Source organism: Corvus cornix, chromosome 5 (genome assembly GCF_000738735.6).
Source record: "Corvus cornix cornix isolate S_Up_H32 chromosome 5, ASM73873v5, whole genome shotgun sequence".
NCBI lineage: Eukaryota > Metazoa > Chordata > Aves > Passeriformes > Corvidae > Corvus > Corvus cornix.
The window spans coordinates 4,345,000-4,372,619 of NC_046335.1; the positions used below are offsets into that span (position 1 = coordinate 4,345,000).

A 27,620-nucleotide genomic window follows, 5' to 3' on the forward strand; every position below is an offset into this window, starting at 1 on the left:
GCGGCCAATGGGAGCGCGCGTTGCTGGGCGGTGGGCGCGGGACGGGCTGGGAGCGGCGCCGCCATGAGCTCCATCGGCACCGGGGTGAGTGCGGCGTGAGGGGCGGCAGCGGCGGCCGCGGCTCGGGCACAGCGCGGCCTCCCGACCGCCCCGAACGGCCCCCGCCGCACCCGGGGCCGCCCGTGCCCGCGGCGGCCTTGCGGCCCCGTGGCACTGCGGGCGGCTGAGTCACTGCGGCCCGGCAGGCCCGGGCAACCGGCGGCGGGGCGGGGCGGGCTCCGGGATAATGCACTTACTATGCTCCTCTACATAATATACTTGTATGTATTTCAAATATATTCCTGTGATCCATAAGTTTAACTTAAATGGGGGCCTACAGGGAAGCAGGGGCGGGACTTTTGGTCGGGAGCTGTAGTGATATGACAAAGAATAATATGGGTACAATTTGGAAGAGGGGAAATTTAGGTTTGATATTGGGAAGTAATTCACCGCTGTGAGGGTGGGCAGGCCCTGGCACAGGGTGCCCAGAGAAGCTGGGGCTGCCCCTGGATCCCTGGCAGTGGACGGGGCTTGGAGCAGCCTGGGATAGGGGAAGGTGTCCCTGCCCCTGGCAGGGGTGGCACTGGATGATCCTTAGGGTCCCTTCCGACCCAGACCATCCTGTGATTCTATGAAATGTAAAGGCAGGCAAAAGCTCACGTAGGTTTTGAGTGTTGGGTAATGCTCAGTGATTTCACATCTGTGCAGTGTCTGGATTGACAGGATTTGCAGTGTGGGTACATCCTGCACTGATGAAATGGCCTCTCCTGGCTTTTAGTCTCTGTTTTCTTCTGTTCCTGCATCTTACGTTAGGGGACAGCCTGCTCTGGGGACTTACACCATCTCTGGCAGTGATAGTCTTGAATTTTTAAACTAAATAGGCCTGATCTAAAAATGCTGTGATATTATGTGGGTTTTTCTTGCTGAGTATTTTGTCTTCTTCTTCAGTATGACCTGTCAGCTTCCACATTTTCTCCAGATGGCAGAGTGTTTCAAGTGGAATATGCTATGAAAGCTGTGGAGAATAGCAGGTAAGATACAAATATCTGCATCAAATATCTGCTCTTTTGGCCTCTTTTAAAGCAGTGTTGTTGGACTAGAGAAACACGAGGGCATTGCGGGTAAAACTGTGGTGGTAAAATGAGTTCTGATCTAAAAGCCCATTTTAAGGATGTGGATTGAGGTGCTGAAAGACTGACACACTCAGGGCCTTCCTTGTAAATGTATCAGCTTCCTAGGGATTCCTCAAGGCATGGAGGACATCCAAGTGCTGCTGAAGCTGCATCAGCTGCTCTGGGAGTGTCTCTCTTCCCTGGAGTGTGTGTGAAGGAATGTTGGGAAGTGAAAATCCCAGCTGTGCTTTAGGGGCAGCAGGATGGATTGGCAGGGCACAGACGAGGTCACCCAGGCGTCTGCTTGTAGCCACAGGCTCCAGATAAGGATTAGAATCACAGAATCCCAGGATGGTTTTTGGATTGGAAGGGACCTTAAAGACCATTTAGTGCCATCCCCTTGTTGTCTTCAGTGCTGGAGTTGTGACAAACCTACTTTTGGGGATATCATGTCACTGTTTCTTCTGTCTTGGTAATTCTGTGTTACATATTTTACACTGTGTGTGAGAAACTGACATTTTTCTTGTCTTTCAGTACAGCAATTGGGATAAGATGCAAAGATGGTGTTGTCTTTGGAGTAGAAAAATTAGTCCTGTCCAAGCTTTATGAAGAGGGGTCCAATAAACGTCTCTTCAATGTCGACCGACACGTTGGGATGGTAAGGTGCCATTTCATTTTAGAGCTGCATAAATTGTAAGGTGACCCCCCCCAAAAGGACAAATTCATGAATCAGAGAATCAAAACCAAGTAGATTAAGAAAGTAATGTTAATGTGTCTATGTACAGTCAGAAATGCCAGTGGGTTTTTTACTGTTCTCTGTTAGTCTTGGCACAAAAACATATATAAGTAAAATCCAAACTTAAAATAGAAGCTTGAAGCTGTTCTAAATTTTTAGAAATGCTTTTCCAGTTGTTCAAGCTTGTAAATATAAACACAAGTATTAAAATGGTGCTTTTTTACCCAGTTACCAAATAAGGTGTGTTAAGGGAAAACATGCTGCATACAAGATTTTCTTCTCAATAATGTAAGAATCACCTGAATTCCTTCAAGACTGGTGTATGGAGGACTGGCCTGTCCATACTGTTGATGTCAGAACAGTGTCAAGGAGTGGTTCCTGTGTGAGAGAAATGCCTGAAACCTGGTGAATACACATGATATGAAGCATTGATTGAGTTGGTGTAGTTACCTTAACACGAAGGTAACTTCAGTTATTGATTTTCCCAGAGAAAAACTCTTTTAATGTATAGTCCCACTGGCATGTAGTGAGGTTGGTGGCAGGTGGGCAGTTTGAATTGCCCTGTAGAATGAGTATCATGGGCTATTGCCAGGTGTGTCTGTGCTGGTGACACGCTCTCGTTCCAGGCAGTCGCGGGGCTCCTGGCAGACGCCCGCTCCTTGGCAGACATCGCCCGGGAAGAGGCTTCCAACTTTAGGTCTAACTATGGCTATGACATCCCCCTGAAGGTAAGACAAGTGCAGTTCTCAGGGGTTTTGGCTTTTATTTTTGACACGAGAATGACATTTTATTCTTTATTTCTGTAAATAAGGGTTTCCAGTGTTTTGTTTTTCCTTTTTTCCACGCAGCATCTTGCAGACAGAGTGGCCATGTATGTGCATGCCTACACCCTGTACAGTGCTGTCAGGCCTTTTGGGTGCAGGTGAGTCTTGCAGACACACTCTCTTTGTAAATATCTTTTGGTTCATGCTTGCTGGAACTATTTCGGTTGTCTTGAATTCTTTTTTGAAACCTGGAATTAGTAACCCACAGTTCATCTCCTAAAGATTCCCTTCCTCTTTCTTTTTGTGTGTGCCTAAAACCTCAGGTGAAGAATTCAGATTCCCATAACACTGTGCTAGGCTTCTACAGAGCTGGTCAATTTGTCCCTTGTTTTTAAAGTTTAAGGGTTTGTGCCATAAGGCTGTGACAGTGGTGAAAGCAGAACTTCCCTCTGCAATCATCCTGCTTGCCCTGACACCTAAAGAGCAGGTTACAACTCCTGAGGGATTCTAGTACAAAGGGACTGATAAACAGATATGCTGCCGAGTTACTGATCAGTAAAATGTTTCTGGCAATGTGCAGGTGCTGTTCTGAGGCAAATTGCTCAATAGAGTGTAGCAGGACAGGAGGAGTTTTTCTCCAGGAAGGGTGTAGGAAAACTGATCTGGTGTAGTCTCTGTAGTTCTCTGTGTGTTGGTAGAAGGACAGTTTTTAATTTCTCTTTTCTCCTCCAGTTTCATGTTGGGGTCCTATGATAGTGATGATGGTGCACAACTGTACATGATTGATCCATCAGGAGTTTCATACGTGAGTGTGTCAAAAATATTTCCATCTTAGCAGAAGTTCCCCTTCTTAAAGTTCCTAGTTGGGAAAATAGTAAGTGTTGGTCCAAAACAGCTGTTGTTGTTTTCTCCTTTTGCCTGGGAAGATCTCTGGTGAATCACTGCTGCTTGTTTGCATGTCCTTGTTAAACAAACGTGTATTTCTTAGAACTGCAGTCTGAGAAATGAGTTTAAAGCTTGTCTCTTAGAAATTTGGGAGTTCATTCCATCTGGCTATGTCCAGTGAAAACTCCTGTGCACTGCCCCAAAAAGGCAAGAACTGTAGTGATACCCCTTCACTAAATACTTCAGGTAAGAGAGGGCTGTTTCTCTGGCCTGCCAACAGCAAACCAAATCAAATTAGAATTGTTGTTAATTGTTGTTAGTGCTGCATTTTCAGCTGTAACACACAGGTTGATACACACACATACTGTTGGATCTTTTAAAATTTTCTTGCAGTACATCCAGGACCATGGCTGTTGAGAGAAATAGAAATGCTTAATTTTTATGTGCTTACACTTCAATTACATTTGCACAGTAGGTGGGTTTAGTTTGGGGTTTGTTTGGATCCTGTAGAGCTTCTGTAGTTCCTGTAGAACTTCTCTCTTCAAACTAATTCTAGTTTATTCTTCCATTTACTGTAATAGCAACTAAAAAAATCTATTACAACATTTTGAGCTGATAAGTTTCTGTCCTGGGATTACTGAGCACATCTCTTTTCTATCAGCAGTGGTGGTACTTGATGTAGTAATTGGGCTCTATTCAACCATTTGGGGATGTGCCCCAAGAGAGAACAATACCAAGGTTACTCTTTAGCCTCTCACTGTGAGTAGGGTGAGCTTGTCATGTGCTAAGTGACAGTAAGAGCTGTAGAGGGTCTAGTATTTAATTAAATTTGAATATTGTGTGTTTCTTTTTTTTTTTTTTTTAGGGTTATTGGGGTTGTGCCATTGGTAAAGCCAGGCAGGCTGCAAAAACAGAGATAGAAAAACTTCAGGTATGGTCTTACAGTATCATTGTGCTGTCTCAAGACAAATATTCCTGGTTTATTATGTTACCTTTTGGGTGCCTAAAATACATAAAATGCAGAAGAAGCGGGTGAAATATTTCCTTGTACATTTGCCAGTGAGCCAAGTGAGAGAATATAAAAGTATAAATCTGTTTTTCATTCTGAATGAAAACTATAGGGCAGCATTGTGCAGGGTGCTATATCTATTATTTCCCAAAGGTTTTAGATGATTCTTTTGTTTAACAAGTTCAAAAAGGCTGCTCCTGTTAAGGACAAACTGGTCTGTGGAGAGAAGACAACCAAAAGGTATTGAAGTGTCCCTGTAGCTCACTGAAGTTATGTTAGAATCCTGAAAGATTTCCATCTTCCTCATGTGTTTTAGTATCTGACACCCTTGGAGTTGGAGACAACATGGAACCAAATCCTTCTCCTGGTCTGTCTCATGTAATTTTTATGTGATACTCTGTTAGCATCTTATTTTGGTCTGCAGAGGGATGTCACAGCTGTTCGTGGAAAGGTTCAGAGTTTATGTGATTGTTGTATTTTTAAGAATAGCCTATTTATGGTGCTGTAGCACCATGACTGAAAAATTGAGGAAAAATTAGAATGTTCTAGACTCGATTCATTCAGCTTTGAATCTGGTTCAGATGCTTGAATACCAAATTAAAGATGAGAAGCCTACATGATCATTTGATCTTTATACTGGAATTGCGGCATCTGGGAAATCATCATTTCAATTTCCAGGTGTGCACATTGGCAAAAGACAGCGCTGTGTTGGGTTACACACAATCTACCGCAAATAATTAATTTTCTGTGCAGTGCTGGGATTTTCAAAAACTTCTGCAGTTAATAATGTGAATTACTGGAACTTTACAGTCGAGCCTGTAGAATGCAGTAGATGGAACAGAGGTGTGGCACAACAGGGCCCAGCTGCAGGTGTTGATTTAGGGGCTTGTTTGCAGTGTCCCCCATAATGTGTGGGGTCCTGTCACAGCTCTGTGGGGTGAGTCCAGCCCTGCATGCCAATGCCTTTTGTTCACTGAGGACTGGGCAGGTTTCCAGGTCGTGGCTAATTCTGACAAGATGAATTTGTCAAAGCTAAGATGGGAAAAAAACAGAAGTACAAAAGGTTTTGTGGGGTGAGCCTACAGGAGCCTGTAAGCTAAGATTTGTTTGTTGGAAGAGATGACTCCTGGTGGAAAGGAAGAGGCAAGCAGGGAGTCAGGACTTTAAACCTGCCTTAGGGGACTGCAGAGCAGATCCTGTGTCTGGGGAGGATACAGTGTGTAAAACTCACATGTAGCTGAGGGTGCAAGAAGAAAACACTGCACTGATCACATCTCTTGCATGTTATGTTATGTCTGTAAAGTCAGCTGTTGGAAAACTTGTAGCTGTGTGGAGACTGCTTCAGTCTCTTGATCTCCTGCAGCTCTGATACTATTACAACTTTTTGATATATGGACACAATCATGATTAACTCGTGGGATCAAACTGTTCACATTGTTTACTTTCATTGTCTGCAGAATTAACATACCTGGGATGGGATAACGGCAGAAATTAAACTGACTTCAGTTTTCTCTCTTGTAAATATGCATGACAGTAGTAGAGCTTTAGGGTTTCCCGTTTGACTGCTAACTTGATATGCATGAGTACACATCATCATTTAAATGTCTGTGTGACACAAGTTACATTTGGACTGAGTGTCACAAAGGCAGTGGGTCTCTGTTTGGGGAACTTCTCCAGATGGGACTGTGATGGCACATCTCTAACCAGGCACAGGCATTTCTTCTCTGGCCCGTTGCTTCACCCCAGAAAGGGCTGTGACACTCCACATGAACTCTTGTCATCTGAATCCCTTCACCAGTACCTCACAACTACCTTCCATACTAAGGGTTTGAAAACATTTTGGGAATTGGAAGAGATGGTAAATTGCATTAATGGAATGTAGAATATATTACTGCTTCATAGGCCAGAAAAGTTGACCTATAAAACACAAGTTTATTATGTCATGGAAATTTGCACCAGACTTTGTTCTGATTAACTGTGAAGCTGCCAAAAGACTGTGATATAACTGAGAAAATATGAATTGAGATGCTGATGCCTTGCTCAGGCAGGCAGTTGGTTGTTAAACAATATTCTCCTCTTGGAGCATTACTTAAAACCCAAAATTGCCTGTAAAAGTGTTGGTAAGACCAAAAGTATTACTGTGCTGCCTAGAAGGAATACAAATATTACATGTGAAAATACGGTGCCTCTCATTGTTATTTTATATCAGTTGAGCATAAAGCATCTAGGAACAAATCAGGCTTTTAGGATGCCAAAATCACCTGTGTAGCTTCTAAGATTTCAGCTGATGAGTGCTTTAAACTGGGGAATTTCCAAGTAGTATTTTTTTCACAGAATCTTTCAGTTGTAATATTATTCCCTGGAAGAATGACTTGCATAGAGCAGGCTGAAAGATGCACGGTAGAGAAGAAATGTGGTTCTGGTCTTTCTGTTACTTTGACTACTGAACATGAAGCTCATTAGGCACATGCACAGCCTCTCCTGTTCTGGCCTTGTGGAAGATTTATATTCTCCTTATAGAAATCTTATATCTGTGTGTCTTTTGCCTACAGATGAAGGAAATGACCTGCCGTGATGTTGTTAAAGAAGTTGCAAAAATGTAAGTCTCCAACTCGTTTTTTCAACTTGGCAAAAATCCAGATTGGTGAGCTTGCTTTGGCTTCAAACTCAGGCTGTTCCTTTTAAATTGGGTATCGTGTGTTAAATTGTCTGACTCCAATCCCTGGTTTTAAAATACTTAGACCAGTGACAGAGGAGGGGAGACTCCTTGGCATCCTGGTTCTGAAGTAAGAGTTGTTTGAACAATGACCTGATGCTTCAGAGAGAAGCTGTCCGCAAATGATGCTGAGGTCCTGGACCCACCCTAAAAAAAAAAGACTCAAGTGCTTGGGAAAGAAGCAAAGTAGAACTTCTTTAAAGGAATATATACAGTATAGCTGTATTATTAGACATTTAAAAATAATTTCTAATAATGAAAATACTTCTGTTCTAGTTCTGCTTCAGCTCAAACTCACCAGCAGCGCTAGACAGGGTTCTGTTTTTCAGCTCAAATTCAGCTCCTCAGTAGCATTTAGCAAGATAACAAAGATTTTAATAACTTTTAAACCTAAAATACTAGGCACAGTCCAGAGCAGAGATTTCTGCAGGAGCTTGTAAAGGTACACTTTGTTGCAAAAGTCTTGTAATCAGCTGAACATAAGAAACATAAGAAGGGCTTATAGATCATCTCAGCTAACAGAGACAGGAGGGTCTATAAGCATAGAGGGGTATTTCCCTGGACACCAATGTTCACTTCAGACTTTTTATTTGTTTCACAGTACTTCCACTGGAAGTACTTAGTGTGGTGCTGAGGGTATCCTGCCTTCCTCCATCATCTCCAAGGTTTCCATGTTGGGTAGGAATAGCTGGTGTTTTTCAATTTCTGACTTATTAGTGCTTTCTGAAGCAAGCTAAGAAGTACAAAATACAGGCTTCTCAAACAGTGAAGCCAAAGGTTATTGTGAGTTCTGCTGTTTTGAGTGTCTCAGCTCAGGATTGTTCCAGTTTGTTTATGTGTTCTGCCACAGGATGAAATCACATCAGTTTTGTTACTGCAGTGTAACATTTCTATCCCACAGCCTAAGCAGTGACTTTACTGGTCTGGGAGGCACTGTGTATGCTATGATACCACTTGGGGTTTAAATTCCCATTTCCATGTTTGCCATAAGCACCACATTGGAAATCTTATGTACAGACTTCTAATTAGACACAAGATACTGTGGTGGTGGGATTTAGTGTTAAGTGTAAACTGAAGTAAGATTTACAGGGGGAAATGCAGGACACTCCAAGCTGTATTATAACTGATTTAGCAGAAGCAGTGATGATGCAGCCTTGGTTCTGCAGTATCTAAATCTTAATGTTTGTTGTAGTTAGGGCAGCTTGAACATCTCAACCTGCATCTTGGCTGTAATGATTTAAAGTGTTTTAGACTAGCAGTTAAGCCTGGAAAATTCTCTGATGGTGTTTGGCGGGGAGAAGGCACAGGGGGAGCTATTAATCATAAGGCTACTTTAACAGAAGAAATCTGTGACAGGAACAAAGTATATTTAGCCTGTTAGTATATTTAGTCTGTTCTAATCTGTTCTTTCTCTGTTCTTTTCAGAATCTACATAGTTCATGATGAAGTAAAGGATAAAGCTTTTGAGCTGGAACTCAGCTGGGTTGGAGAAAGTAATGCATTTCTGTAATTTCTATACCACTCCAGAAAATTTATAACTTTTTGTAACTAAAGTAAAACATTGTTTCTTAAATTCACTCTGTATGTCAGGGTCCTTGTGTGAATTGTAATTAAGACATACTCTTTTTATTGGCAGTAACCAATGGAAAACATGAAATTGTTCCCAAAGACATCAGAGAAGAAGCAGAAAAATATGCCAAGGTAAGTTCTGACTTGGGTGTTGTCTCAGTGCTTCACTTGACAACCTGTTGAGTTGCCTGGAAAAGGTATCATTCCAACACACATCCCTTCTGTGTTAGCTGGTGTTACTGGGAAGGAGGAGTAGGGAAGGCTACAATGAAACCCAGGGATAGTTCTTGCTCTCAGAAACTCTTAATTCACAGGCTGCCACACATGGTGCCTTTCTCCTTCAAAAGTAAATGTGTTGATGGGAGCTGTCCTGCTGACTACAAGGGTTTGGACACAGTGAGAGGGTTGTGAAGCTGCAGCAAAACTTGTTTATTGTAGCCTGATTTATAAAACAACTGTTAGACTATCCTTTAATTATACTTTCTTTTTTTAAACAGGAATCTTTGAAAGAGGAAGATGAGTCAGACGATGACAATATGTAACATATTGTTACTCCAAAACAAGTCCAACTTTTCTTATCTTAGACCAGGTTTGTTTATAATGCATTAAAGCATGGGATGCTGTTATGTACTTGTTGGAAGAAACCGACTGACCAACTTGCACTAATAAATTTTCCATTTTACTGTCTCTTAGCTTTTATTTCAAAAAAATATAGGCCAGCAACTGTACCTAAACAGACATTAGGAAGGAAAGACATTATCAGGCTGATGTTGTGTCCTAAAGCATTCCATTTGAGCCAGGCCATGTACAGAGAAACAATATGTTTAGACATTAGACAAGTCTCTTGTTTATGCTGCATAGTTTAGAATTAAAAACCAGTACTCTTGTTATTCCTTGATTAACCAATAGCACAATTTGGCAGTTTGTTCACAGTTGCAGTCTCTGGTTGCTCTTGGCAGAAGAGATGAGAACATGACCAGCTCTAACAGCAGGTTACAGTTTAAGGTGACGTGCACAGCTCACAACTCCTAACTGCCTATGTAACAACCAGGAGTTCGGGAAAAGGAGTGTCAATCTGAAGTACTAAGCCTAGGCTTAGTGGAGGAGTAGCAGGAATTAAAAACTAATTCAATTTAAAACAGTGCTTGTGTTAAGTTCCAAAGCTGTGAGATCTATTAAGCAGTGTAACTGGAATTAATGCTTGAAGAGCCAAACTATTTTTAAACAGTTTTATTCCGTTTCTTAACACGCTTCTGAATCAGCTTAATCAATTGCTGACCTTTGCAAAAGTTCAAAACAAGGTTTGCTGCTGTCATTCCCCACTTCCTAGGAAAACAGACTGCCTCTTCTAGTCACTTCAAAGTTCTGAAGCAGCAGGTTGGATGGGGCTGGGAGCACCCTGGTCTGGTGGAACATGACCCTGCCCATGGCAGGGGAGTGGAATGAGATGACCTTTAAGGTCCATTCTAACCCATAAGATTTTTGAAGATAAAAAACTGTTCTGTTCACCACCTTAAAACTCAGTTAAAATTGAAGTCTTGTTTGTGCATGCAGTTTAAATTCTAACAGCCCTGCTAGTCTAAAATGCATACTTGTGTCATGAATCAAACTCCTCAGCTTTAGGAGTACATATTCTCATGTTCACTAGCCCTTAAAACAGAAGCTTTCCCTTACAGGTTTATTTTTATAGAGGTAGTTTGGAAAATACCTGGCCTTCTCCAGTCTCTTTTGTACCAGGATTACAAAGCACAGGTTCTACTTCCTTTTTGTGACATGGGAAGGTCAACAGAGAGAGATGGCTCTGACTGTGTCAGTTCAGACTACCTGAGCTCCTGCCTCTCCAGCTGGACAGAGCTTTTGGAGGCTGCTTGGACAGAAGGGGCGAGCCTGAGCCAGCATTAGTCATGGCCAGGACAGCAGCCTCCTTCAGCGCCTCCTCCCGAGGCAACAGTAACAGCTGCTGCACTGAGTCAGCCTGGAATTCCGTGTTCCATGCTCCAGACTGAATTTACTACTGCAGTTTCCTGCTGACTCAGCTCTTTGAGTCACGCGTGAGCACCAGTCAGGAAACTCCTCAGCAGCACCCTAAAGCATCAGCTGAGGCTGATCTGCCACTCCCTGGGTATGGCAGCAGGGAGCTTCCTGATTCTCTTCATTTTGGCTTGATTCTGTTCCTAAAATTACAGAATCACTGAATAGTCTGAGTTGGAAGGGACCCGCAAGGATCATCAAGTCCAGGATGAAAACCCATGAGCTTGGTGTTTTTAGCACCATACTTTAAACTGCTAAAGGGAAACTGAAAGCCATCCTCGTGTGGCTACACCCACCCATCCACCCCTCTAATCCTTTCAGTGACAGCCATTTACAATTAGGGACAGCAACTACAACACACAGCCAGATTGCAGGGTACAGTGAGAAGAGCAGTACCAGCTGTATATATTTAAAAAACTAAATGGAAGGAAAATATCCCACAGTATATGAAGAGATAAGAGGTAGGAGCACATTTTGCTTATCCAAAATTTCCAAATAACTACTTCTTGGAGAACATGGCAATCTAAAATCTACACTCTGATTTTTCTGTATCTGTTCACAAGAAACAAAAAGTCCCATGAGAAGCAATTCAAGAGGCTGCAGACAGCCATACGTGTAAAGTGCTGCCCACTGTCTTACGTGTCATGGCAAAATTTAGTTAGTACCAAGATGATTATTACTGCCAGGTTATTTTCCAAATTTAATCATTATATCAGAGTATAGACTCAGCCTGTTGATGAAACTTGTATGGTAAGGAAAAAAAACTACTTTCATTTCCACTGACTGTGGATGGGGAAAAATAAAATTGAGCATTAGAAGGTGGAGAAAAGAAATTTGCTTTTATTCAGAAGACGAGGCAGTCAAAGAGGAAAAAGGCAGGAGAATATTAAACTAACTATTTTAATGCTGACATTTCCCTTTACTTTAGAAAGAGAACTAGCACAATTCTTTTTGATCAAGGCCAGGAACATTAGAATAGATTTCTAGCCCAGAGAGACTCATTCCAGCAGAAAAACTACTGCAACTCCCCTTTGACAGCTATTTTTGTAACCTTGCAGTTCCATGAGACAACCACACTGCATTTAACAAGTAAGTTACTAATTTGTTACTTAACAATTAACTAATTATACAGTAGTGCATTAGCCATCATAATGTTTCACTAATTTAGTCCACAGCTGATAGGCTAAACAGAAACTTCAATGAGTTTTGCTACTGAGAAGTATTTTACTTGTTGCTATGTCAAACAGTGAAGTTGAGCAGGGGAAGAAATCTTTAAAAAAGAAGGAAGTAGCTATTTATGGCCACACTGACCAAATAATTAAAAATGCAGTGGCATAGCAAAGCATGATGAAACTTTAATTAAATGTTGAAGACCATTTTTTTTTCTAAGCTGTCTGAGGCAAATCACTCGGTGAACAAGCTCCTGAAGGGCTCAAGCTGGATATGAAGTTATTATTTAAGTAAGGACTAGAAAAAAATAATACTAAATTGCAAAAAATCAAAAAGCTTACATTTAGCAGAGGCTCTGTTTTAATTACAGGATGAGGGGTAAAAAATTTTTCTCTGTTACAGATACTCTCATATCCTGCAGGCTTAGACAACATCTAAGGACAGGAGTTTGATTTAAGCCCGGAGAACACCACCTGATCAGGCAGCCAACACGAAGGTTTGAAAGGCAGCATGCTTTCATGCTTTTAGGCTTGGATCCCCTTCCCTAAAATTAAAATTAGCTTTTATAGCTGCCTTGAAAATGGTCAATTATAACTTCAGCGTAACTAAAATGTGGAAATGCTTTGCAAGGCAAACAAATGGCAGGGTAAAATCTTCTGAATTAGAGATTTGAGCAAGAGGTGATTCTAAGAGTCTCGCTTGGGTTATTTCTGCCCAAAGCACTGGGAAGTTTCAGATCTAAAGATAGCAGAAAAGCAGCACTGCTTGCTTCAGGCTCCACAACTAACCTACTTTGTCCTACTCTGGCAATTTATGGGAACACATAATACAGCAGAAAGTTAAATACCCACTTGGAATGCATAACTCCAGTTCTTGCCATGCTGAAACACTTCATGCTCAGGGTTTCAGTGGCATATTCTGTTGCTTAAGACCCAAAGCACAGGGCTTAAATAGAAACACCAGGAAGAAGAGTGTATAGACCAAGTAATCTCCTAGCTCAACACCATCCCCCCGCTCAAGGAGTGTTTTAGAAGTACAGATCCAACACAAGAGTAGCCTGTTCAGTAAGATGCTTCCTCCTTAAGTCTCACACATCCAGTGGCTGTTACTCAGCACCTTATGAATCACTGCTCTGCTATTTATTAAGGCTGGATATGTCACATTCCTTGTTACAATTATTTAGTCAGCAAGTCCACATACAGCAGCTTTGCTCGAGAGAATTAAGGGGACTAGGTGAACTGCAGGTGACAGATTACAAAACAATAGGTTTAGTATCTAGTTTACTTACATCCATCTCCCTGACTGCACCAGGGCAGATTTTAGAATATGAAAGTGCACTTGCAGAGTTCAAATAACAAGTTTAGGCTATTGTATCAAGATAATTAATTTTATGCTACTTTAATATAGCCATAAAAGTTACTGGCTTGGATAATATCCTCTTCACAACTGCTAGTACTGCTGATAAAATGATGGCAAGATTGTTAGAAGTAACCCATATGTGAAATTTCCTGTGTGGCAGACGTCCACAAGGCCATCTCCAAAAGAAATACTACTCATCTGTATTTGGTGCTGACTCTCAGAAAGGAAACATTCCAAGCAGAACGCGTCTCATGCAGATCTGAAGTATGCCAAGCATTGGGTCATTCATTTGTAACTTCTCATCACCAAAAATAGCTCGATGGCCTGAGGTTAAAGCCCCACATGCTGAGAGTGTGACTGTCCATGCGGATGCAGCACTGCTTGGGATGCACTCTGGCTGTGCAGTCCCAGGCACCCTTAAGGAAGGAGATTTGGAATAACTCCAGAGCTGTTTTGCAAGTCTCTTCCTGAAGATAAAACCACAGCCATAGAAGGGAATGCAAAATAGTGAATTCAACAGCACATCTTAGCATGACCTTAAAATGAAGTACACAGTTTAAAGATTATGAAAAGAAAAATAGTTTTGATTGTCACGACAATTCTGACGCTGTAATTGCACCAAAAATACAGCAGTCTGTTCTCTCCCCCTCATTTTCTTCTTTCAGTTGCATGTCTGTAAGACAAGGACCAGCTTTTCCTCCACCCACCAGTTTTTCAAGTTACATGCAGCAAGGAAGTTACTTCTACTTAAGAATTGAGAGCTATTTTGAGATACCAACTGCTTGTAACTTTCCATTATAGAGCATCTTGCTGCCTATTATGTCCAATTACACAGAGTTGCAGAAAAGAAGCGGTAGCAGAGTTGTCTTGCCTTACTGTAAATACATTCTAGTATTTTAGAACACAGGATCTACAACCAAGCACAAACCAAGTCTCCTGTTTCCAGACCGATGCAGCCATCCCCCTGCAGTGCTCTTTCATCTTCAGTACATTGCTATTAAAGGACTCTGAAACAGTTGTTTAAAAATGGTTCTTACGAGTTGCTGTGCCAACCAAAAATGGACAACTAGAATAAAGCAGGCAGCAGCATCACACAGTTTGCAGTCCAAACACATGCGTATCTTCAGATACAGGAAAAAACTGAAATCTCCTGAAGTCTCCCCTAAAAGAGAGTGTAGGAACTGCCCACTGAAAATACCATTTTAGGCAATGTGATACAACAAGCCAATCAAGGGTTTAGAAAGAACATGGTGTGCTTTATTGCTGCATAAAATTAGATATAATTTGGTACACATACTGTCTGCATATCCAAAATCAGTCATTAGGATTCCAATTTCACCAGATTAAGAGTAGGTCCAATTATAGTAAATTCACCCAAAAGCTGATGCATTCCAAACACACACACACCCCCAAAACCCATCCAAGTGATGCCTAAAAATTTTTAAGTTAAAATTTATCTTGTTGGTTGGGATTTTAGAAAAGCAAGAAATCTGCTCCTTTCATTAAATTCAGAAAGAACAGAGACCTATTACATGAGACTGCATTAACAGGTGACAAGAGCAGCACAGGAAGCATCAGCTACTTTAGCAGAATGCTTAAAGCTCAGTTTCAGTTCTAACCCCAGGTGTTTCCACAGTCAACAAAGCCCACCAAGTAAGAGCCTATTTTCCCCAAACACTTTCCTACATACACCAGGAATAGAAACAGATTTGAAATGCTGTTTGAGGCAGAACCAAAATGTAGCTAAGTGTGTTTTCCATCAGTTGGCTTAACAAGAGCTGCCTCCCCCAGCCAAGTGCTCATGTCTACCCTCACACCAGTGAGTCCCCTATTGTGCTGCTTGCAAGGAGGAGACAGATCACTGCCACAAATAGATCTTCCATTGATCCAGAATAATAAAACCCACCAAAAAGTAATGTATTTTGCTCTGTCAGAGTTCTGAATGTCACACAACCCAGCTCCTTTCAGGAGCTCTGTTTATAGCTGTAGCTAATGAGGTGACACTACACGGGAGCACTGCAGCGGAAAGCACATCCCTGAAGGTACAAACTCCTGCAAACAAAACAGTCTGCCAGTTAATTCACAGGTTAAGTGTTGATTGGGCAGCCAACTCCCTGGCCACCTGGAAATGAGCTACCTGTAATAATATCCTCCAAAAGACACAGACAAGTGAAAAATAGCTTTAGAAAAGGATGGCTGAGCAGGAAAAGAATTCAGAATTTAATAACTGTCTGAACTGTAGATTCTCACCAACAGCAGCTACTCACAGCTGAAAACATTTAATTCAAAAGACTGAGGGCATTAATACTTTTAAGTAAGAATCAATACTGGCTAACTACAGTCTTGTTAGCTGAGGCTGAAAAGTAAATTAACCTGAAGTGATTGAAATGATTTGGGCAAGCAAAAGCCCTGGAAGGAAGGCCATGTAACCACTGCCCTCACAAGCTGTCTTTTGCTGAGCAGCCAGGCTGAACAGCAGTGCTGCTGCTTCCCTCTTTGTGCCAGGCTGCAGGCTGGTAGTGACACACAGACTTCAGTGACACACACACACACTGCTTCTGGAGGGTTACAAGGAAAGACTGTGAATCCATAGTCCTGATCCTGTTGGATCACGTTGCTCTATAATCTGCATCTGTAACAATAAAGTATTTTAATCACCAGTTTATCAGTACTGGCAAGCCTGAGACACCCCTATTCTAAGAGATGGACCATGCCCAAGGACTCAGCATCAGTATTAGAACCCTGTATTTATCTCTCCAAGTACAGAAAGATGCGTTTTAGTAAAAATCCAAACTCTGCAAGCCACCTGCACAAGCATTTTCAGACACTGGTATATGAGAACACAGCTCATAACAGCTTTATTTCCTTCTTGTACTTTGTTACATGGTTGCAGCAAAAAGTCTTACAAGGAGGCAGTGGGGAAAAAAAACCAACCCTACCAAGATATAAACTATCAACAGGTAAGATTACAGGATAAACAAGGAAGATTCTCAGATTGCCCATGACAGATCACTCAAACTACTGAAAAACAAGTATCTACTAACACAGGTAGACAAATTAATCCAGCCAAAGTCAGTTCTCTATACCAAAGTGAAGCACCCATTTCAGCTCTCCAATGTCAGCAGCAACTCACTTCATAGGTATGGGTAACATTAGGCATCTCTTCAGTAAACATTTACTCCCAGTGCGGTATCACAAAAGGCTGAAAAAGTGACCACACTGTTGCAACAAAGTAGATCTTAGAAGTTAAATATTTAAGGAGGAATATCTTCTATTTAAGCATCTTAATTTACTCAAAAGACTGCAGTAAGATTCTTCAAACACAACATGCAAAACTTCAAAGACTTTTCCCCCCCGGTTGGTTTTCATAGCAATGAAATAAGTAATTGCCACTCCCAAACCCACATGGGTTTTGCTTTCAAGTTTTACCCCATATGTTTGATTTAAATGGGAGTTTACTAAAGCAGCAGTAATTATAAACTAGAGACTTGACTTTGTTAGGAAGAATACAGACTATTTAGAGATTCAGGTACAAGTTAAAACGTTTTCCATTTAAGTTTATTTCAAGAACATAAAATGTATTTGATCTATAGATGGGTAACTGACTGTATTTACCCACAAAACCCCTCCTTCAATCCTGTAGAAAAAACATCTTTTCTCCACTTGAAAGATCAAAACTTCCAGAGATAAAGAATTTACATCAGTAATAAGGTTTACATCTCAGAAGCTAGGAAAAAAGGCTGCATGCTGCGGAGATAATTCAGAAGCCAGTTAAAAAGCATAGACAGTTTAAAAATTTAAGTTTACAACACTGGAATGGTTGATGCACTGATGCAGCCTGTACATTTTTCTACATTTCTCTGTATTTCAGGATATATTTCTGTACACACTAACCAGTGTCTTGTGCCTGTCAGGAAAAATGTTATTCAGAAAGCCTGGAAGAGAACTAATGACAGGTAGTTCTAAAGATCTAGTCCTTCACCTTTACTGCTGGCATCAAGAGACAAAGTGTTATTTCGAAAAATACGTAAGAACACTCTCCTTCAGCAGCTGTGAACAGTGCAACCCAGAACAGTAACTAAATTCCCATTTGACTTCAAGCACCTACTTCAAGTTTTGAAAGACAGACTGATCGCTTGATTGCAGGTGATGACAGAATCCTTTGCCACATCTAAATTAAAGCTGCTGCAAAAATCTTCAGCTTCTCTGCAGTGCTGTGCAGTAGTTTTGCAACACTGCATGACTTCCCCAGGATAGCTGTAACTACCGTCACCAATGTGCACTTGCAGTCCTGAGAAATAATACAAGAAATTCAGTGTATTTGTAATCAAATTCCATATCCTGCATCCCTTTGTTAGATAACAAAATAGAAATTAAACATCTATATTCAGATAATTTAACAGCACGTGCCAAAACATGCAGAAACTGGCTTTAGAATTCATGCTTAAGTAAATCCTGGCAATAAGCACACAGTTCCTAAATTAGCCAATATTAACATTTGATACAAATATGTCAGCTATCATAAAATTACATACCAGAAAGAATAAAAATAGCCTCTTACAACACAGCTCTGGTTCTGTCCAAACACAGAGTTACCAAATCAGTCTCAAAACAAGGAACATTTTAGTCTGGCATTAAAAGATTGCCTGATAGATGGCACAGCTTATGGGTTGGGGGAAAGCAGCAGCTCCATCAGCTGAGAACTGAAACTCCTCTCGTGGTGCTGGGCTGCCAACACCACACTCAGCTAATGCATCACTGATTCCTGCACACACTGGGGAACACACGGGATTGTAGCTCAGATCTGCAGCCACAAAGCACAACAAAGTCTGGACATAGTTTATTCAGGAAAAATGGGGCTGCTCCTCCCTGGAGATCACTGAGGCTGCTGCCAAGAGCTTGGCCAGCTGAGCACGGATCACTTTACTGGTGTTACTGGGAAGAGCAACTACAAATTGAGTATTGTTTTTGCAGAGCTGATAGAAATCCCAATCCTGAGATTTTTCTCACACAAGTATTTCTGACAGAGTGCTCTACATCATAAATATTTTCATCATTACTCATGTCCAGAAGATACTGCACTGCTGCAAAACATACCCAAAGCAGATTCAAGAAATCAGCACTGAACTTCAGTGGATTGAATGCATCAATTCAGGCTTCCTGAGGGTTGCCAGGCTTTGTGTCTTCTCCAGTGGGAACCCTCACAAGGCAATGATTAAAATCAGCATGAAGTTACGTTCCAATAATTGAATGTCCATTTTCTGAACTTGAGGACAGGAATGTCCCAGAGCTGAGGAAACTGCATGTAAGCATTTAGCAATAACAGGATTCATTCATGTTGGGATTTATTTTTATTTTCCCTCTCTCACACATATGATTATAAAAATGAAGGAACTTGATTCTGACAGTTTAACAGTGAAGCACAATTTTCTCTGTGACCAAGAAAGGTTTGATCTTTCAGTTTTATATTCCAGCTATTACTGGCTGAAGATTTTTGTTATCAACTTCACATTCATTGGGATTTTTTCTCTTTACACCTGCACTTCACAGCTTTTTACCACATTCCTCTGAGCAGTTTGCAATCACTTAGATAATAAATCTTTATGGGAAGCATGTGACCTTCATCTGTACAGAAATACTGCAGTTCCACAGAGACAGAGAATCTGAACCACCACTGCAGAAGTGTTACCTATATAACTACAGAATAGAAACCCTAAGGGGAAGAGCATTAAAAAAAAAAAAAAAAAAAGAGAGAGAGGGGGAAAAGAAACAACTAAACAGTGGAGACAACAATAAAAGCCAAAAGTCTCCTGAACACCTGCAAGGTATGACACAGTAGCACTGCACTTCATCACATAGAAAGGAGCTCGGTGTTAGAATAAGATCCAGTATTTTTAATATTTCTGCGGTATTTTGGCTGCAATTGTACATGTACTCCGAGTTCTTTTAGCTACAAAAAATGAAGTATGTCAAGAGCAGTATGTGATTACTGAACAGTATATAAAACTACCTTTCTTATCCCAAGAATCTTACTTTATCTCTGATCTGAAGGAAGCCACGTGATACATTCAACAGTTACTCATTCTGCTCTTCTTATAAAGAGAACTGTAAGATACAGACACTCTTAAATTTGCTTTTTCTTATCAAGTGCCACATGTATGGAAGACTTTGGGCAAGATTTCTGGACATTCTGCAACTAATACACTACACACATTTTCAAGTCTTTAAGTGTACTGTTTTTACTAATTTACTTACAGCCATCATTTAGAATTCCACCAGTGTCAGTTTAGAGTTCCTTAATGCTTTTAATTGCTTTTAAATTAAGAAGCCTTTAATTTGCTCAAGCTAAGACTCAAATGCACTTCCCCAGGCAAATCTCCTGTGCTGCATCTACAAAACCTTTGATACTAACAAAGTACAGATAACACAAGTACTGCTGCTTTGAACAATGATCTAAAAAATGAAATGTTTCTACAAAAAGGCTCACCAAAGTGACCTCCACTGCTCATTTCTTCCACTCATTTCCACAGTTTCCCTGTAAGGGTTTGCACAGGGGGATGGGGCACAGATGCAAGGATCCAGCACAGCCAGGATGGCTTCAAGTTTCAGGGCTGATTAACACTGGGATTTAGGACAAAAAATTTCAGTATCATGAAGTAACTATCGAGTCCTGAAGTTCATATTCCAATGATAAGACATTTAAAGCAAAATTAGACACTTTTCCTGCCTTGCCAGAAGCACAGTGTTCTCATTCCATGACACCAGACATCATCCCTAAGCTGTGTGAGAACATTTGTGCTGCACTGAGTTGCCCACTGGGCATTCTTAGGTGCTTAAAATACCATAAAAGAACAAGTCACCTCTCCTGCTCATTGGCTATACAGAAATAAAGTTCTTTTGCTCACAGCAGCTCGGTGGGCGATGTGCCATGAACCTCCTAATTGTGCTGGCTGTAACAGATACATCCATGGGGACAGGATTTTTATGCTAGAAATCAGAAACAAGACTTGATTAGTTTGGTCACAAACTGTTGTTTATTGAATGGTTCTACACTCAGTACAGAGATACAAACCGTGCCTCAGGAACGCTCACAGTCCAAGCCAGCATTTCACCAACATATTCCTGAGAAAGATCAGAAGTTCACATTCAAATAGAATTTTGCAAGTTTTGTTAACATTTGGGTCAGACATAATATATCCTAAATTATAGAATCAGAGAATGGTTTGGGTTGGAATGAACCTTAAAAACATTATCCAATTCCAACCCCCTGCCATGGGCAGGGACACCTTCCACTATCCCAGGTTGCTCCAAGGCCCATCCAAGCTGGCCTGGAACACTGTCAGGGATGGGGCAGCCACAGCTGCTGTGGGCAGCCTGTGCCAAGGCCTGCCCACCCTCACAGGCAGGAATTCCTTCCTCATATCCAAGCTCAGCCTGCTCTCTGCCAGTGTGAAGCTGTCCTCCCTTGTCCTGTCACTCCATGCCCTTGTCCAAAGTCCCTCTCCAGGTCATTTGTAGGCTTCATATACTCACCGGTCTATCCACTGCATAAAGCAGAACTACAGCAAAGAATCAAAGCCCCTCAGCACTAAATGCTTCAACCTTTACACATTCTGTAGAGATCCTCACCCATATTGCTATTTACAACCCAGATCTAAACACCAAAATTCTAGACCTTTCCTCCATGTCAGACCTCGCCCAGAGTCAATTCCAAACAAGCCTCGTGTACTTTGTGCCTTATTAAACCTTCAGATCTGTACCCCACACCTCTGCTCACTGAACTCCCCAGAGTCCCTTTACTTGCTGCTTTCCAAAGCATCAATTTAATAAAAAAAAATACAAAAGCCACCTCCAAAGCAAAACTTACATAGGGAATGACAAAGTAACCATCTATTTATGTCAAGTTAACATAATGGTTCCCCCGCTGTTGCTTTAGATAACCCTGAGGGAAGTCCTGTAGCTCAGACTGAGCACTATCAAACAGATGCTCATCACTCTGGAATAAAAATTATGAGCCCGTTACTTGGAAATAAAAATTATGCATCTGTATTACCGTGAACTATAGAGCAAATTTTGTATAATGAACCAAAATGTGAAACTAACGTTAAAATATATGTTTTTATCATAGGCTTCAGTCAGTAACTCCCACTTATTCAGGTCAAAGCTCTTCTCTAAGACCAAACTCTGTCAGAGGACCTCTGCACCGTCCAAGCTGCACGTCCAGGCCCAGACACCACTAAAACACGCCCACACGCCTCCCAAAAAAAGCCCTCAGCCTCCTCCACACTGGTCATCCCTGTCCTTGCTGCGTCTTCCTGCAGAGGGAACCGTGCGGAAGCGCCCAGGCAGCGAGAGCCGGCCGCGTTCCCTCCCCACACGCGTCACGGGGATGATGAAAGGCGGCGGAGCTGCGCCCTCCCCCGCGGGAAGGCGGCGCGGGCCGGCAGCCCTACCTGCACCCCGGGTGTGTCTCTGCGGGGCGCTCGGGCCGCCCCGGCGGCTCCGCGCCCTCACGGCAGGCGGTCCCGGCGCCTCCATGGCGGCAGCTCCACTTCCGGGTCCGGCCGGGCCCACTCCTACGCCATCGCCGCCGCGAGCGGGGTCGCCACCAACACCCAACGACAGGGTCACACCGTCGGGAAGAGACGCGGTAACCGCCTCAGCGGACCTCCGGATGAGCCTCCCGGCCGCTTCCCTCCGCCGATCACCGGGCACTCCCGCTCCTCCCTCTTCCCGCGGCCTAAAATGGGAAAGCGCCGCGCACAAAATGGCGCCTGCGACGCCGCGGCCGCCGCGCCTGCGCGCCGCGCGCGCCGGCTCCGCCCCCTCCGCCACCGCACCGCCACCGTCCCGCCCCCACCCCGTCCTTCCCCCTCCCTCCCCCCATCCCTCCTCGAGCCAATCACATCGCGCCGTTGCCCTTCCGGTCTCCGCCGCCCACCAATCACGTGCGCCCGGGGCCGCGCCGCGGCCCAATGGGGGTGCTGTCCGCGGCGGCCCAATGCGCGCGGGGGCGTCGGGGCGGCGGCCAATGGGAGCGGCCCCGCTCCCGCCGCTTGTTTATTGGGGCTCGCGCTGCGGTGCGGGGCGGGTCCGCGCGCGCGGGGGGGGGAGGGGGGCGGGAGAGGGGGGGGGGGGCGGAGCGGGGGCCGCGCTCAGCCGGGGCCGCCGCCGTCTGCGGAGGGGCCCGGGCGGCGCGGGGGCTGCGGAACGAGGAGTTCACAGGTAGGAAGGACGCGCGAGGAAGAGGAGGGAAAGGAGGAGGAAGGAAGAGAAGGAGGAAGAGGAGGCGGCGGTGGCAGAGTTGCGGCTGCCGCGCCGCCGTCCCGGGGGAGGGGACGCGGAGCGGCTCCGGGAGCTGCGCTTTAAACCCCCCCCCCCCGCCCCCCCTCCCCCGCCCTGGGGGAGCGCACAGGCGCGCGCGCAGCCCCCCTCACGGACCGGGACCCCCGGGACCGGGACCCCGCAACTCTGTCCCGATATCCCCGGGATCGGCCCCCGCGCTCCCTGGGCCGGGGGGCTGCGGCGCCGCCCCGGGGGGCGGGAGGCAGAAGTCCGGGAGGAGGAGGGGGCCCGGCGGGGCCGCGGAAAGTTGAGAGGGGGCCAGGGCGGGTGGGGGGCGGCGGCCCCTGAGCCCCGCGGAGCAAATGGCGACGTGACACACACCGAGCGCGGGGCCGCCCGGCGGGAAGCGGCGGCCGCGCTCCCTCGGCGCGGCCGGGACGGGCGGCGGCTCCTTCCCTCCGTCCCTCCCTCCGCCTTCCCCGGGCTCCCCCCGCCACCCTTCGCGGGGAGCCCCGCGCTCAGCCCTCAGCCTCCCCCGCTCTTGTTTTGCAGTGTTTCCCGTGCGAGGAGAAGTCCTGGAGCTGGAATCGCTCACATAACCCTTAAAGATGAAGGTAGGCGGCTCCGGCGGGAGCGGGGATCGCCGCCCTGTTCGCCCGCCGCTCTGGAGATTTCATTTTTAATCGCTCTCCGTCTGGGCACGGCAACAGCGGGAGAACGCGGGGTTCGGTGCGCGCTGTGAGTGCTGCTCCTGCTCCCCAGCGAGGTGCAGGTGATTTAAAGCTCTCACCGCCGTGCAGGAGCGCTCGGAACATCCTCATCGCCTCTGAGTTGTTGTTGTTGTCCTTCGGGCTCCCGTCTTTAAACGCTTCCTGTATCAGCAGCTGCTATGGCAAGTTTGTAAAACCACAGCTTTTGTCCCGCCTTTGCTGTTGCCGGTTTGCTCAGTACAAAGGCTCAACAATTGCAGTGTAATTTACAAAACTTTTCCCTTCAGAGTTGAAGGAAATATCTAGTTAAAAAAAAAGCAAACCTGTACATATCCTATTTTATTTTAGATTCTGCACTGATTGCCTGTCTTGATAGACATTTTCAATGTGGTAATTTTGTCCTTGTTTATCAGTTGCAATGAGCACAGTAAAGTGAAGTGTTGAGTATTAAAGTTCAGATTAAGGAAAACATGATGAATATTTCTCTTTAAAAATGCACAGGCAATTAAGTTTTGATAAAGGCATTCCAGGAAAGAAAAATACTTGTTAATAGCTGTTTGAAAGATTGCAACAGATTTCTCTAGAGGTCTCCTTTTAGTCACCAGGAAAGAAATCCTATATATAGAATGTTATAGACTTAATTGTAAGTGTTGGGATGACACCAATCTCAAACGTTTTAAATAATCTGTGCCTTGGATTGCTTATAGCTGAAAAAATAACAGCTGTCTGTTATATTGCCTTCTCACAGTTGAAATATTTCCCTTTTGTATAGAAACCACTTGAATTAATAGTAACTCCTTTACTTTGTTGCCCTTTTATAAGGAGATGTCCCAAATATCAATGAATACCCTCAAAAACATTTCTGGGATAGGCTGACAATGAATTGACAGGAGGTGTGTGTCAACATCAGTGACAAACCAAAACTTCCTGTAACTTGTTTGTTGGGTTCTTGTTTTTTTTTTTTCCCCTTTTGAAAAACTCTATGATGGCAATCTCAAGTACAGTCACGGTTTATCAATTAAAAGTCAACAGGTCTGAAAGTCTAAGTGTAAAGTTAAATGTATAATGATGCAGCTGTAGCTATAAATAAGAGCTGAAGTTTGTTTTTGTTTCCCTCCAGGCAGCAGATGAGCCTGCCTACCTGACAGTGGGGACTGATGTCAGTGCCAAGTACCGTGGTGCCTTCTGCGAGGCAAAGATTAAGACGGTGAAAAGGCTTGTGAAAGTCAAGGTGAGTGTGCTGAGGCTGCTGCTGGCTTTAGTAAAGCATTGTGCTGAAAGGGCTGTCACAGGAGATCCTAGTCCTGAAGATTAAAAAATGTCCATCACTTCACTGTATGAATTTTAAACAACACCTAAGTGGGGCTTTTTTTTTAATGTTTTGTTGTTTGGTTTGGGGTGATTTTTTTTGCTTTATTTTGAGGGGGAAGTTGTTTTTTAGTTACATTTTTTAGTAGGATGCTGGAACAAAAATGAGCTTTCTTGTTCCTAATTTCCTGACTGCATTTGTCTTCTGTTTTCGAATGCATCAGTTTCCCAGCAGTAAATTTTGATGTCACAAATAGAGGATTAGGGCTTTACATGAATAATAAGGAATAAGAACAACCTCTTCAGAAGCAAAAGTTCCGTTTCATACCGACTGACACTCTCACTTTCACAGTTTGGAACTCAAGAGGCAATGCCAAAATAAGTCAACAGCAAGAGAGATGGCAATAATTTGTTTCTTAGACCAGGTTTTAGCAATGCCCAGGGTAATAGTTAAGTTCTGAGAATCTTGCTGCAGCTTCTAAAGCAGCGTACCCTGCCTGTAGCTGAATTTCTGTGCATGGATAGTATTGGCACGTAGTATTCATTCACATTTAGAGGGATTTTGCCAAAACAACCGAAAGAGAAAGTTGTCATTGTGGTGTTGCAATACTGTTGTAAATGCTACTATGTGAGAACAAGAACAAAATGTAGTTAAATACAAGCTAAAATTAAAAGTAAAGTAAATATAGAAGTTGTTGTTCTGCTTTGTCTTGTCAAAATCTTCCCACTTCCTACTTTAGTGTCTGCTGTCCATATGTAAATAAAGGATTACTGACCCAAAATCCCCCACAAATTGAGGTGAAAGCTGCTTTTTGTAACTATACATTCAAGCTTTTGTGTGCTTTAATGCTTGGATCGAGTAGAACAAGCCATCAGCCTCTTCAGTTACATATATAGATCGTATCACTTTATCAGAGGTCTTTTCATCAATAGCAAAAAGTAATTCAGATATTGGAGCCTTTTCCCTGTTCTTAATGAGTACTTAGGGAAACTTGTGGTGTTCTTTGAAATCTGTGTTAATGAGAAGCTCTGTAGGAAGCAGTGTGCAGGTCTGACAAGCTTGATTTTGTCTGCATCTTTGGTCTGGTAGAGTATTTAGCCTGTTAATAGGTAGGAGTTTCTTTTTCTCATTAGAATCAGTTGTTCCTGTTATCCACGATAAGATTTGGAATTACATGAGGCTGCTGTGACTTGGTGGAAATTCCTGTCGCTGGATCTCAATTATATTATAACAATAGAAGTTTTAACAAGCTAAGCCTGATGCTGTAATTAAGAGTGTGTAGGCACACCCTGGCACACTTGCCAAGAGTGCAGAGAGTCCAAAACGTCCGGTAGCCTTTTCCTGAAGAGGAGGACAACCTGTATTCATCCCTATGCAATTTTTATTTTAAATTTTATATCAGAATAAAGTGCATTTTTAACCTGAATGTGTGTTAATACCGAATGCTGTTTTGGCATGCAACTGGTGGTGTGTTTATAAATACAGCTACAGTGTAGTCTGCTTGGAGGATAACTGGGGGAGCCAGAAAACTGGACATCATTATCAAAGCAAGCTCCTGGAACTTCTGGTTCCTGAAAGCAAACAGAAATTTTGGAATTTTAAAAATTAAACTGCACAGGCTGATGTTCACTCTGTCTCCTCACTGTTCCCTTCTAGAATGTAGGATTTTAAAGGGAGAAGCAGAGTTTAGTTATGCTGTAACTGATTCTTATTTTCGTCACATTTGTAGTGTTCCACATCTTTGCCATAACGACTTTCCCTTGCTCAAGGCAGCAGAAATGCTGATATTGCAGGCAGTTTGGTGATTTTTTGATACATATTTAATAAAGAGAGGTTTTTATTTTAGTTGTAGTTTAGTATTCAAAGTGTTGTCAATGAAATGCTGCAATTGAATCAGAGAGAACAAAAATCCCTGCTTAATCTTCTCATCTGGAACCCCAATTCTAGGTTTGGCCTGGGTTGTGTCAAATTCTAAACTCACCTGAAAATGTATTTTCTTTGCTTTGGAATGACTGGTGTTTGATTTGCCCTGTTCTTTAATTATGGTGTTTCAGATTAAAAATTAAATGTGATATCTGGGGCTTCCTGTCAGTAAAACTGGCCATGCCAAATGTTTTCTGTTTGGTAACATTTGAGTCTGTTTAATTGATAATCTTAATGTGGGTAATAGTGTCTTTATATGTATACATTTTCTTATGCTTTTTGTGTGCTATTAAGAAGTCAGATGCATATTAACAAGTTCATGAATATCTTTCAGGTGGTCTTGAAGGGGGATAACTCAACTCAGTTAGTGCAAGATGACCAAGTGAAAGGACCTTTAAGAGTATGTATATTGCATATGTATATTGCCTTCTTTTGGTAATCACATAAATTTCTAAAACTCCTTAATTTTGGTGTTGTTTAGGTGAGTACCTGTTCTTCAGGATTGAAGTCAACAGAAGGAGGCTCATCTCTTTAGATGAGATGGATTTGGAGGAATTAGTCTTAATTTTTGTAGCTTTGTGGGCTATTTATGCTTTTCTGTGTAGTGTACTTGATCACAGCTTTGCCTGCACAGGGATTTTTGTATCTTCTCATAAGATGCAAAAGTTCTTATAAATAATGAAACATCGAAACTTCTCAGAAGTAATTAGCAACTTGCATGCCAAGCCATGTTCAAGCCCATTAGACAAGAGTAAATACAATTACTCAGTGTTTTAGAATAGTTGATGTATTTGATATAAAAATGTGTTTGTTTGTATTTTCATTCTGTGTAACAGTTGTGTGCTAAAATGTAGAGCTGTGTTACACACACTGAATGCAAATAGAGCTCTCCAGAGAAGGTCATCTTTCTTGTATTTGTCTTTTCCCTGTAGCTCCTACAGGAGCACCAACGCTGCTACTGAAATTCTGATCTAGCTGACAGTACAACTGTATTTAAAGGATA

At 42.9% G+C, this 27,620-nt stretch overlaps 2 protein-coding genes and 1 long non-coding RNA gene across 8 annotated transcripts in view; 2 read left to right on the top strand and 1 right to left on the bottom strand.

Annotated features, from left to right (window-relative positions):
- Position 1: 1 nt before the first annotated feature.
- On the top strand, positions 2-9,517 carry PSMA3 (proteasome 20S subunit alpha 3). Of its 2 annotated transcripts, none has more exons than XM_039552094.1 (11): positions 2-84; positions 988-1,070; positions 1,686-1,809; positions 2,514-2,615; positions 2,736-2,809; positions 3,384-3,456; positions 4,402-4,467; positions 7,098-7,144; positions 8,687-8,754; positions 8,898-8,962; positions 9,328-9,517. In XM_039552094.1, the coding sequence occupies exons 1-11, from the start codon at positions 64-66 to the stop codon at positions 9,370-9,372; spliced, it is 768 nt and encodes a 255-aa protein (XP_039408028.1). In that variant the 5' UTR covers positions 2-63; the 3' UTR covers positions 9,373-9,517. The 2 variants fall into 2 exon arrangements, with proteins under 2 accessions (XP_039408028.1, XP_039408029.1); XM_039552095.1 differs by lacking the exon at positions 2-84 and adding an exon at positions 244-320.
- Positions 9,518-16,223: 6,706 nt separating this feature from the next.
- Positions 16,224-22,186, bottom strand: LOC104687431. Of its 3 annotated transcripts, none has more exons than XR_005601934.1 (3): positions 21,844-22,186; positions 19,878-20,512; positions 16,224-17,681 (listed from the first exon to the last, which is right to left on the bottom strand). It is a non-coding gene; the product is annotated as an uncharacterized LOC104687431 (long non-coding RNA). The 3 variants fall into 3 exon arrangements; XR_005601933.1 differs by lacking the exon at positions 21,844-22,186 and having other exon boundaries at positions 19,878-20,011; positions 20,296-20,719; XR_751511.4 differs by lacking the exon at positions 21,844-22,186 and having other exon boundaries at positions 19,878-20,719.
- Positions 22,187-22,530: 344 nt separating this feature from the next.
- The window catches only part of ARID4A (AT-rich interaction domain 4A), a 47,553-nt gene continuing 42,463 nt past the window's right edge, over positions 22,531-27,620 (top strand). For 2 of the 3 annotated variants that reach the window (XM_039553410.1, XM_039553411.1), the window contains exons 1-4: positions 22,531-22,615; positions 23,228-23,289; positions 24,506-24,616; positions 26,952-27,017. In XM_039553410.1, the coding sequence (XP_039409344.1) occupies positions 23,284-23,289; positions 24,506-24,616; positions 26,952-27,017 (183 nt within the window). In that variant the 5' untranslated portion in view covers positions 22,531-22,615; positions 23,228-23,283. Of the gene's footprint in view, positions 22,616-23,227; positions 23,290-23,331; positions 23,568-24,505; positions 24,617-26,951; positions 27,018-27,620 lie in introns of those variants that run through there. The other variant, XM_010396524.4, reaches the window with a different exon arrangement.

Excerpts from the sequence above, each read along its gene's own strand:
- PSMA3 (XM_039552094.1), top strand. The coding sequence starts at position 64 with ATGAGCTCCATCGGCACCGGG. Across the intron at positions 1,071-1,685 it reads AAAGCTGTGGAGAATAGCAG|TACAGCAATTGGGATAAGAT; the intron begins GTAAGATACAAA and ends CTTGTCTTTCAG. Across the intron at positions 3,457-4,401 it reads ATCCATCAGGAGTTTCATAC|GGTTATTGGGGTTGTGCCAT; the intron begins GTGAGTGTGTCA and ends TTTTTTTTTTAG.